The following is a 12,588-nucleotide window of genomic DNA, read 5'->3' as shown; positions in this document are numbered from 1 at the left end:
GTAATAAAATAATAAACAGTTAATCTGTTTTTGTGACTTGTTCAATCACCAGGGTGACCTTTGCTGTTTTGAAGTTTGTCTTGGGGCTTTTAACAAAGAACCTGTAGGTCCCAGTTTAACATTTAAATGCAAGGAGGTGAGAGTTAGAAGTGCAGAGCAATTGGGACATATCAAATGATAAACATATTGAAGTAATGGCTTTCCTTCACTAGTCTAAAATACATCCTAGTGGGATGGAGGTGAATGAATAACTATGGATGCTGCCATTCTTACAATCTGTACTTCAAAACCAAGAAGTGGGACGATACAAATGAATTGAGAAGCAGTACTCAAGTGCTGCACCCCTGTGAATGTTTTTACTTTTCATTTCTGAGATGCAGTTGTTGCTGCAGAAGCCAGGGTTTATTGCCCTTGAAAGAGTGTTGGGAGCTGCACTCTTGAACCATTACAGGGACTCATAGAGGTGTTAGATAGGATTTAGGTAGTGATGATGAAGGAAAAGTGAAACATCGTCAAGCATGTCAATTGAGGGGAACTTGCTGGTGGAGCTGTTCCCATGTGCCTGGTGGCTTTGGCTTCCTTACAGAGGTTGCTGGTTTGGGAGGTGCTATCAGAGAAGGCTGGGTGAGTAAGTGCTATAAACTTTGTAAATGGTACACCATGAAGGTGGGAGTAAATATTTAAGTTGGTGGACAGGATTCACTTAAGTAGGCTGCTTTTTCCTTGATGGTACTAGGAGTCTGGAGTTGTAGGAATGCTTTCTTGCAAGTAAGTGGATAGTGTTCCATCACATTTGGGAAGAAGCAGATGATTGATCCATTGGGCATTTCTATCTGAAGAAGGTTGTCTTGTCTTTGGTGACACAAGAGACTGCAGGTGCTGGAATCTGGAGCAACAAACAATCTGCTGGAGGGACTCCCCGGGTCAGGCAACTGCCCGAACCACTGAGTTCCTCCAACAGATTGTTACCTTAGGTACTCAACTCAATTTTATGAGTCTGCAAATAAATACATTTCAAAAATTCACCTTTGGTTCCAAAGCACATTGTGAAGTTAAAAATGCTAGTTCCTTGCTTTTCATAGAACACTACAGCACGGTACAGGCCCTTCGGCCCACAAAGTTGTACCGACATTTTATCCTGCTCTAAGACCTATCTAACGCTTCCCTCCCACATAGACACATGAATGATAGAGAAATGGAGGGCTATCTAGGGACATTTAAGAGACTCTCAATGTATCTGCCCCCACAACCTCTGCCACAACGTCAGTACGTTCCACGCACCCCCCACTCTCTGTGTGTGTAAAAAAAAACAACTTACCCCTGACATCCTCCTTATACCTTCCTCCAATCACCTTAAAATTATGTCCCCTCGTGTTAGCCATTGTCGCCCTGGGAAAAAGGTCTCTGACTGTCCACGCGATACTCGACCTTGTACACTTCTATCAAGTCACCCCTCATCTTCCTTCTCTCCAAAGCTCGCTCAATCTATCTTGTTCAATCTATTTTCATCACTTAGTGAAATCAGTGTGAAGCATGATAATGTGCTAGGGCATTTTGAGATGAGATGTGGTGGTGGTGTTGGGTCTCTTGAAGGATGTTAAAGTAGTAAGTCCCTAGGGCCTGATGGGATATACCCCAGGTTATTGAGAGAGGCAAGGTGTGTGATTACTGGGGCCTTGACCAAGATCTTTGTGTCCTCTCTAGCCACAGGTGAGGTCCTGGAGGACTAGTGGATAGCTAATGTTGTCCCTTTGTTTAAGAAGAGAAATGGGGATAATCCTGGAAATCATAGATCTGTGAGTCTCGCGTCAGTGGTTGGGAAGCTATTGGAGAGGATTCTTAGGGATAGGCTTTATTAGCATTTGGAAAAGCATGGCCGAATTAGGGACAGTCGGCATGGCTTTGTGTGGGGCAGGTTGTGTCTTACTAACTTGATTTTTGAGGAGGTGAACAAGGTGATTGACGAAGGTAAAGCAGTGTACGTCGTCTCCATGGATTTTAGTAAGGCATTCGACAAGGTCCCTCATGGTAGGTTCATGCAGAAGATTAAGTTGCGTGGGATCCACAGTGACTTGGCCAATTGGATTCAGAACTGGCTTGCCCATAGAAGACAGGGTAGTGGTCGATGGGTCTTATTCTGGCTGGAGGTCTGACTAATGGATGCTTAACTAGTGGTGTTCTGCAGCGATCTGTACTGGGACCTCTGCTGTTTGCGATAGAAATAAATGACTTGGATGAAAATGTGGATGGGTGGGTTAGTAAGTTTGCAGATGACATGAAGATTGGTGGCAGTGTAGATGGTTGCTAAAGGATACAGTGAGATATAGATAATTTGCAGGTGTGGGTGGAGAAATAGATGGAATTTAATCTGGGCAAGTGTGAGGTGTTGCACTTTGGGAGGTCAAATGTAAAGGGAAAGTACACAGTTGATGGCACCCTTAACAGCGTTGATGTACAGAGGGATCTTGGGGTCCAAGTCCATAGCTTCCTGAAAGTGGCCGCACAAGTCAATATAGAGTGGTAAAAAAGGCATATGTTGTACTTGAGTTCAAGAGTCAGGAAGTTATAGTGGCATGCAAAAGTTTGGGCATCCCGGTCAAAATTTCTGTTACTGTGAATAGCTAAGCGAGTAAAAGATGACCTGATTTCCAAAAGGCATAAAGTTAAAGATAACACATTTCTTTAATATTTTAAGCAAGATTACTTTTTTATTTCCATCTTTTACAGTTTCAAAATAATAAAAAAAGGAAAAGGGTCCAAAGCAAAAGTTTGGGCACCCTGCATGGTCAGTACTTAGTAACACCCCCTTTGGCAAGTCTCACAGCTTGTAAATGCTTTCTGTAGCCAGCTAAGAGTCTTTTGATTCTCGTTTGGGGGATTTTCGCCCATTCTTCCTTGCAAAAGGCTTCTATTTCTGTGAGATTCTTGGGCCGCCTTGCATGCACTGCTCTTTTGAGGTCTATCCACAGATTTTCGATGATGTTTAGGTCGGGGGACTGTGAGGGCCATGGCAAAACCTTCAGCTTGTGCCTCTTGAGGTAGTCCATTGCGGATTTTGAGGTGTGTTTAGGATCATTATCCTGCTGTAGAAGCCATCTTCTTTTCATCTTCAGCTTTTTTTTTACAGACAGTGTGATGTTTGCTTCCAGAATTTGCTGGTATTTAATTGAATTCATTCTTCCCTCTACCAGTGAAATGTTCCCCGTGCCACTGGCTGCAACACAAGCCCAAAGCATGATTGATCCACCCCAGTGCTTAACAGTTGGAGAGGTGTTCTTTTCATGAAATTCTGCACCCTTTTTTCTCCAAACATACCTTTGCTCATTGCGGCCAAAAAGTTCTATTTTAACTTCATCAGTCCACAGGACTTGTTTCCAAAATGCATCAGGCTTGTTTAGATGTTCCTTTGCAAACTTCTGACGCTGAATTTTGTAGTGAGGACGCAAGAAAGGTGTTCTTCTGATGACTCTTCCATGAAGGTCATATTTGTGCAGGTGTTGTTGCACAGTAGAACAGTGCACCACCACTCCAGAGTCTGCTAAGTCTTCCTGAAGGTCTTTTGCAGTCAAATGGGGATTTTGATTTGCCTTTCTTGCAATCCTATGAGCAGTTCTCTTGGGAAGTGTTCTTGGTCTTCCAGACCTCAACTTGACCTCCACCATTCTTGTTAGCTGCCATTTCTTAATTACATTACAAACTGAGGAAACAGCTACATGAAAAGGCTTTGCTATCTTCTTATAGCCTTCTCCTGCTTTGTGGGCATCATTTATTTTAATTTTCAGAGTGCTAGGCAGCTGCTTAGAGGAGCCCATGGCTGCTGATTGTTGGGACAAGGTTTGAGGAGTCAGGGTATTTATAAAGCTTTGAAATTTGCATCACCTGTGCTTTCCTAACAATGACTGTGAACAATCCATAGCCCTAACAAGCTAATGAAGGTTTGAGACCTTGGTAAAAGTTATCTGTGAGCTCAAATCTCTTGGGGTGCCCAAACTTTTGCATGGTGCTCTTTTCCTTTGTTCTCTCTAAAATTGTACAAAACAAAAATAATACATTAATCTTGCTTCAAATGTTGAAAAGAATGTTTCATCTTTAACTTTATGGCTTTTGGAGATCAGTTCATCTTCTACTCACTTAGCTATTCACAGTAACAGCAATTCTGACCAGGGGTGCCCAAACTTTTGCATGCCACTGTATGTTGCAGCTTTGTAAAACTCTGTTTAGGCCACATATGGAGTATTGCATTCAGTTCTGGTTGCCTCATTATAGGAAGGATGTGGAGGCCATGGTAAACCCCTTCTGCACCTTTTCCAGGATGCTGCCTGGATTTATGGCTATGTTCTATAAAGACAGGTTGGACAAACTAGGGTTGTTTCCTCTGGAGTGGTGGAGGCTGAGGGGAGACCTGATAGAAATTTATGAAATTATGAGAGGCACAGATAGGGTAGACAGCTAGTATCTTTTTCCCAGGGTCGAAATGCCTAATACTAGAAGGCATGCATTTAAGGTAAGAGGGGGAGAGTTCAAAGGAGAAGTGCAGGGCAGATTTTTAGGTTTTTTTTAGACGGGGTGGTGGGTACCTGGAATATGCTGCCAGGGGTGGTGATGGAGGCAGACACGGTAGAAGTATTTAAGACTGTCTTGGATAGGCATAAGAATATGCAGAGAATGGAGGGATATGGACCATGTGCAAGCAGAAGGGATTAGGTAGTTAGTTTGGTACAACATCGTGGGCCGAAGGGCCTGTTCCTGTGCTGTACTGTTCTACATCATCTCCAGTACAACTCTTTTATGCAGTGATGCAGGCAGGAAGGAGCTTGGCAATGTACCAATCTAGGTGCTACCATTGCAGAGTCACAGCAACCTATGCTGCCCTTCTACTCTACAGAACAAGATTTTGTTCATTTATTGACAGAGATCATTAACAATTTCTTTGCTGTAAGTTGCTCAGCATTTCATTGTTTGAGTGAGTGCAAGCAAGGAATAGTAAGTTCTCAGTTAAAGACAGTACAGTTGTATTACAACTCACCTGTGTAAAAAATGGGGAGGCAAACACTGATGTAATCTTTATCATAGTTTATTTTCCTTGTTCCAAAAATGGGCATTGCATTTTGTTTTAAATTTTTTAGAAATTAATTCAAGTGGACCACAATCTTTCATGTTTGTGAACTGTACCATTCCAATTTTCCTAATTATAGTGTGTGCAACTTAATCTGTCACGTGAAGTCAAACTCCAAGCCACCAGAACTTGAGATATTTTGTAAGGCATTTTGGATATTGTAAGATCTTGGAAGCCGAGATACACATTAAAATGAAGAATAAAAATAGCAGAATTGCATGTTTCAAATGAATCTTTGGCTGACGGTTGAATTACAAGAAGTGAGAGCAATATTAAAGTTAATGCAGGGAAGGTTAAAGGAGATTGAATGGAAGTGTTCAAAATTGAAGTGGGAAGAAACATTTACCAGTGGCAGGGAGTATTGATAACCAGAGTTCATAAAATTAAGGTAATTGGCAAAAGAATCAGAGACAAGGAAACTTTTTTGCAATGTTATGATCTGAAAGGCTGGTTAGAAGCAGTTTCAGTAGCAACTTCTAAAGTGGAGTTGAATAAGTACTTGAAAATTAAGCAGTTGCACAGGTGTGGGGAAAGGACAAGATGGTGGGACTAATTGGACAGCTTTTTCAAAGACCTGATATGGATCAAGAGCTAAATGGCCTTCCACATACTATGGTTCTGTGACTCTCTGATTATGATATTTGACACATGCACATATTTTAACTCTAGGCTTGTATCCTTTTTGTTACAGAGACTGTGCAATAGATCCCACTTGTGTACTATGCATGGACTGTTTCCAAAACAGTGTTCACCGAAATCATCGGTACAAGGTATTTGTCTTGTCTTTTCTGTTTTATTGTTGTATTTAAACTTGAATGAAAGGTGTTTTCTTCTAGAAAATTTAGCAGTTTCTTTTATTAGTTAGTCCAAGTATTTGAATGGGGGAGGGGGTGGAAATCTCTCTTGAGGTGCAAGTCTCATGGATAAGGTTGGTTATGTATTGCTAGCTGTGCTGGGATTGCTTTAGTCCTTGTAAAGTTGGTAGAATGTTTCAGGATATAGATCTTGTTTCTTCTTGTTGCTATGCCTAAGTCAGGAAGCTATGTAATTGGAGAGGAACTAGGTGTTCCTGTTCTTGTAAACCTGATATCACTTGTCTTCTGGGTGGTAAAGGTTATGGGTTGGGAATTGCATAATGATAAGATCTGCTGGAATTTTTAATGGCATCTGTCAGAGTAGTTGTGTATGCATTTGGCTTTATGCCTGCTGCTCTGTTGTTACTGAGAATTATTAGGGAATACTAATACTGCCTGCCTGGGTGGAGCTCTTGACCCCTCCATGAAGCATTAATATTTCTTGTGGCAAGGATGGTAGAGGAAGGAAAAATCTGTTTAGAAGTATATTATCACGGCAGAGTTTTAGGGACCAGCTGTAATGCTATTATATAGCCAAGCAGACCTTTGGATTGAACAGGTGACAAAAGGGGGTTTTCTTGATGATGTTTTGAGGTAATGAGCTGTATGTTGTCCACAGGTGTAAGTCTGTACTGTACTTGAAAAGTTGTGTGTATTATCAGATTGGTAACATGCCAAGAACAGTCAATTTTCTGCTGCCAAGTCTCTCTTTTTTGCAGCTACAGTTAGAGGAATGGTTGCAGGGTGTATTACTCAGAGCCCTAAAGTTCTGCGTTCGGGTAACTTTAAGACGGTAGTAAAAAATTAGGGAAATGTTAATTCAGCCATTGGCAGCTTCTGCCAAACCTGAAGAGATGGACAAAGGAGGAAGAAAGTCTTTTTATGGCCAAATGGTGAAGTCAAGTACCTCCTCTCCACTCACCTAATTGGCTGCTAAACAGAAGGTGTGAATGCTAGGTTGGTAACGTTCCTTTTTTTTAAATTGCGTGATGTCTTACCTCCTAGGCAGCATTATAGTTTGATTGCAAAGGGTGTGGAAGCAAGCTGCAACTGTGGCACCCTTGTGTTTCACTTTAGCAGAGGATGCTACAAATCAATTCTGGTTCTCTGCTTCATGTGACGAGGGACATTGCTTGTTGTCTTCTAGTTACACCATAGAGGCAACTTGGCAAAAGTGACCAGTCTGGCTTTGCCTTTGGTGAATTACCACTGAAAGCTTAATGGACCATGATTAAGGTACTAACATATAAACGCTCAGCAGATATCCAATAGGTGGTGATGTTGACAGTGAGGAGGATCATCTTGGGTTACAGAATATTATTGGTCAGCTGGTAAGTTGGGTAGAGCATTGGCAGATGGAATTTAATCTTGATAAGTGTGAGGTGATGTATTTTGGGAGGCCTAATAATAGTAGGATAATCATCATGACTGGTTGGCCCCAAGAGAGTACTGAGGAGCAGAAGGTCCTTGGTGTACAAGTACAAGGATCCCTGATGGTGGCAGCAGTTAGATAAAGTGGTGAAGAGACTTCATTGGCCAAGGGAATATAAGAACATAGAAGTCATGGTAAACTTCATAAAACTTTGATTAGGCCACACTTAGAGTATTGTGTGTTATTCTGGTCACCACATTGTAGGAAAGATGTGATTGCTCTGATGAAGGTGCAGGGGTGATTTCCCAGGATGTTGCCTGGGATGGAATACCTCAGTTGTGAGAAGAGACTGGATAGGCTGGTTTTGTTTTCCTTGGAGCAGAGGAGACTCAGAGGGCACCTGACAGAGGTATACAAAATTCTGAGGGGCAAAAATATAGGGAAAAGTTTCTTAGGATCTACCCTTATGGAGATGTCTGGAACTAGAGAGCATTGGTTTAAGGTGAGAAATTAGAGGGGATCTTAAAGTCCCACAAGCAGCAATATGATTTTAAAAACCAGCTGAAGTGATAAATATTACCCATGCCACCAGTGCAGTGACTTCCTCCTTTGTCCTCAAAATATAGTTGATGATCTTTAGTCCAAATTGAAAATCGTATGCTTGCATGGTCAGCATTCTTACTAAAGTTGATCTTGTTGGAAATGGAGATGAGGAAAGTTTGGATAGGTATATTTCATAGAACATAGAATGTAGAACAGTACAGCACAGGAATAGGCCCTTCGGCCCATGATGCTGTGTCAAACTAATTAAACAAGTAATTAAACGCCTAACTAAACTATTCTCTGCACATTCATATGCCTATCTAAGATCCTTTTAGACACCTCTATTGTATGTGTCTCCACTACTACCCCTGGTAGTGCATTCCAGGCACCTACCACTTTATGCAGAATATTCTCAGGTAAAAACACCATTGTTAAAGTTTGTCAAATAATGGTATTTATTATCTGAAAATATGTATACTTCAAATTTTGTTCGGGGCCCAAGGAATTGACACTGGAGATTTTGCAGTGGAGTATAGAGATCTTTTGCATCCACCTGAAGGCAGACAGGGCATTGATCTCAACAGAAGATGTGTTTCTTTTTAAAAAGGGCTTCAATATAAAAATAAATTAGTCTTTTTTTATGGAAATTACTACTGATTTCAGAAAGCCAAAGTGGCATATTAAATACATACAGTAAAACTCCAATAATCCACTGTTTGATTATTTGAAAATCCTGATGGTTCGGCAGTAGACTCACTGGGCTGTTTCCTGTGCTTCCTTTTTAGCTCACCGGGGCTCCATCATATCCAGAACTCTAAGCACCCTGGACTCAAAGCAAAATTTATTTTACTACCACTAACTACTTTAAAAAATGAATTTAAAGTATGTTGGGGTACTAATAGGAGTAATATCCAATTGTCTGGAATATCTGCATGTCCAGTACCTGCAAAGTCCTGAAGATGCTGGATTATCAGATTTTTGCTGTAACTGTTTGACTCTGGTGCTTGGGTAAAACCATGCATAACCATGGAACAAGGGGGTCTCAGACTTGGCCACTTAGCATGATGGTTGAACATTGAAACTGGCCATGGTATTTTGTATCAAGTCGTTTTTAAACATGTTGCTGCATGAAGTATTTATTTTTTCCTAAAAGGTCACATTTAATATGGGCATACTTTGTGACTACTAAGGATTTGTAACCATAGCCCCCTGCACTTGGACGATATGTATACTCGATCTAGTTGGGAGCAGATGAGTTTACATGGCAATGGCTAGAGACGTTCTGTTCAATTCTTCTTTCCTGATGAAAATTGTTTTTGGTATCCTAACTTTTTATGTTGAAATATGTTAATGTCAGTAAGATCCTGCCATTTTTCTAATCTGTTTTCTTGAAACAAATATTATGTGGTATGATTTTGCATTTAGATGAATTCTTCTTATGGAGGAGGGTTTTGTGACTGTGGTGATGTTGAAGCCTGGAAGACTGGGCCTACTTGTATAAAGCATGAACATGGTCCATCTGAGGACACAAAGGTAAGATGTTTATACAGTATTCAGCCTTCATGAATTGTAACTTGTCTGGTGATGGTGACGAGGTAAGACTGGATGGTTACTGATAGAAAGTATCTTCTTAACAAAAGATGTTCCTTGTAAATGCTTTACCTGCAGCAAAAGGTGTTTTATTCCTGGAGAGTGGTTTAAGAATTTATAATGCATTTATAAATTTACCAATTTAACGTGCTGTAATCAACAAGAATATAGGCAGAGGGAGAACATGGGATTAACTCTCTCATTAGGCAGCATGGATACAATAGACTGAATGGCCTCCTGTGCTGATTACATGATCCTAGTCCTAAGGGATTCAGATCTGTTCAAATCTCTCCAGCCACTACTTGAGCATATTTTAGAAGAACAATTTATAAATCTTATTTATAGAACATAGAACACTACAACACAGTACAGGCCCTTCAGCCCACAATGTTACGCTGACATTTTATCCTGCTTTAATATCTATCTAACTCTTCCCTCCCATTTCTCTATTATTCATGTGGCTATCTAAGAGTCCTTAAATGCCCCTAATGTATCTGCCCCCACAGCCTCTGCCGGCAGTGCGTTCCACACACCCACCACTCTGTGTAACAAAAAAAAAGAGAAAGACACCTTACCTCTGACATCCCCCTTTTACCTTCCTCCAATCACCTTAAAATTATGCCCCCTCGGGTTAGCCATTTTTGCCCTGGGAAAAAGTCTCTGACTGTCCACTCAATCTATGCCTCTTACCATCTTATAGACCTCTATCAAGTCACGTCTCATTCTCTTCCTCTCCACCCATATCACCCCTGCATCTTCCCTGTCAAGCCCTGTTTGCTTATTTCAGTGAGTCCACCTCATTCTGTTAAACACTAGAGAATTTACAGTATGTTTAATCTCCCAGGAATCAATTTAATGAACTTTGGTGACACTCTGCTGCAAGTATATTCTTGCTTTGGTAAGGAGATCATATCTCTACATAATATTTCTGTCTCACTAGAGTTCAGTATAATTGGAGTAAGACATCCCTATTCCTTTACTCAAGTCCTTCTACAGTAAAAGCCAAAACACCATTTGCCTTTTATAATTGCTTTTTGCACCTACATGCTAATTTTCAGTGATTCAAGTACTATATAAGCTCAGAACACCTTTCAAGCTCTCACCACTTAAATAGTTTCTTTTTTTCTGCCAAAGTGGAGGACCTCACACTTTTCTGCATTATATTCCATCTGCCGTGTCGTTGCCTACTCGCTTAACCTATCCATATCTCTCTCAAGTTGCTGCACCCCTCTTGCAGTCCATACAGTTGTCTAGTTTGGTATCATCAGAAAACTTGGAAATATTACACTCTTTGCAATTGGTATCAATAATTTGGAACAGCTGGGGGCCCCAGTACTGAGGCCACTACTCAAAGTCTCCCAATCCAAATATGACTCATTTATTTCCAACTATCTTGCATAACCAATTCTTTATCTACACCAGTATATTATCACCCAGTATCATGCACTGTAATTTTGTTCAATAATCCCTTGTGTGATACTTCTCCTGTATGGCTATGAATGTCCTCATGGACGATCTGATAATCTAGGATCAGTTGAGGTGGAGTGAGCAACTATGCAGATACCTAAAACATGCCTACTAAAATGATTGCTGCACACCCAACTCACCATTGGAGAAAGGAAACAGGAAAGCTAAAAGAAATGCTTCAAGGCAATGTGGCTATCTGGTGAAGACTTGCTAGAGGAGGAACAACTATAATTTGAGGAAGATCATCTTGTATTTATTGCAGATAAACATGAGAATAAAAAGAACAGATTGTTTTATAGCATGGTAGCTTAATCCTGTCATCGAACCTGTAACACTGTCTAATACGTCAAGACTCTGTGATCAAACTCATCAGTCACCCATTAAAAGAAAGAAAGCTTGCAAAAGAGATCAGACACAACCGCAAGGGATCTCTGCAGGCTCAGATTTGAAAGAATGTTTCTGACCATTTTCTGCTGAAGTACTGACCAAATTTTAAAGTTCTAATTGTCATGGATCAAATTTATGGATTTGATCCTTCCCTCTCTAACACCTCAGGGTTATGATAGCATAGTTCTCTTACTGGAGAGATAATCTAGTGGTCTGCACCAGTGACCTAAAGAGACAAGACTGATCAATAGAGTCAGTCATAGGGCACAGAAATGGGTCTTTTGGCCTCCCCATATCACAACCACCATCAGTGGGATCACTGAAGCAGACAAAAGGGGGTTAACAGGGAAGATGCTGGGGTTATTCTCACACATTCCCATCAACATGTCAAGTGTTGGAGAAATCATTTGCTGAAGAAAAGATCTGGATGCATCATGTCCATCCCTTGTCTTTATACCAGACAGGACAAGCATATGCATGACCACCCACTAACTGGGGTGGGGTCACCCACCCTGTGGGGAAATGGTAAATGGGTAACTTATTTAATATTTTTAAATTGTTCATGCCTTAATACATTTTTGATATTTTAAATGACTTAAATGTATTTAAATAGTCTTTGAATGTTTCTATCAGAGACATTTGAAAAATAACTCCTTCATGTAACCAGTGATTGCTTGTGAGCTGTCAAATTTGAGTTTATTGTCATATGTCCATGCACATGTATGCACAGGTGCAATGAAAATCTTACTTGCAGCAGCATCACAGGCACATAGCATTATATAAGCAGCATTCACAAGAAGAACATAAGTTAAACAGTTTTTACAAGAAAGAACACAATTAGAATAGAGAAATTCCATTTTATTGTAAAGTGATCAAAGTAGTCATAGTTTTGCTAAATTGTAGTGATTAGGGTTGTGCCAGTTGGTTCAAGAACCGAATGGTTGAAGGAAAGTAGCTGTTTTTGAACCTGGTGGCGTGGGACCTAAGGTTTCTGTACATCCTTCCAGGTGGTAGCTGCTAGGAGATGGCATGGCCCAGATGGTGGGGATCTTTGATGATGGATGTTGTCTTCTTGAGGCAGTGCCTCCTGTATATACTACCAATGGTGGGGAGGGATGTGCCCAGGATGTATTGAGCTGACTCCACTACTCTCTGCAGCAAGTTGCGTTCCTGTGCATTCAGATTGCCATACCAGACCATGATGCAGCCAGTCAGGATACTATAAATAGTACATCTGTAGAAGATTGTTAATGTTCAGT

At 40.7% G+C, this 12,588-nt stretch overlaps 1 protein-coding gene across 1 annotated transcript in view; it reads left to right on the top strand.

The window, feature by feature from the left end:
- ubr1 (ubiquitin protein ligase E3 component n-recognin 1) overlaps positions 1–12,588 on the top strand; it is a 180,683-nt gene that overhangs the window by 21,449 nt on the left and 146,646 nt on the right. The window contains exons 3-4 of the mRNA XM_052030365.1: positions 5,808–5,886; positions 9,311–9,418. Of these exons, the coding sequence (XP_051886325.1) occupies positions 5,808–5,886; positions 9,311–9,418 (187 nt within the window). The remainder of the gene's footprint in view (positions 1–5,807; positions 5,887–9,310; positions 9,419–12,588) is intronic.

This window comes from Pristis pectinata, chromosome 1, assembly GCF_009764475.1.
Source record: "Pristis pectinata isolate sPriPec2 chromosome 1, sPriPec2.1.pri, whole genome shotgun sequence".
Classification (NCBI taxonomy): domain Eukaryota; kingdom Metazoa; phylum Chordata; class Chondrichthyes; order Rhinopristiformes; family Pristidae; genus Pristis; species Pristis pectinata.
This window is presented reverse-complemented; position numbering and strand designations above follow the sequence as displayed.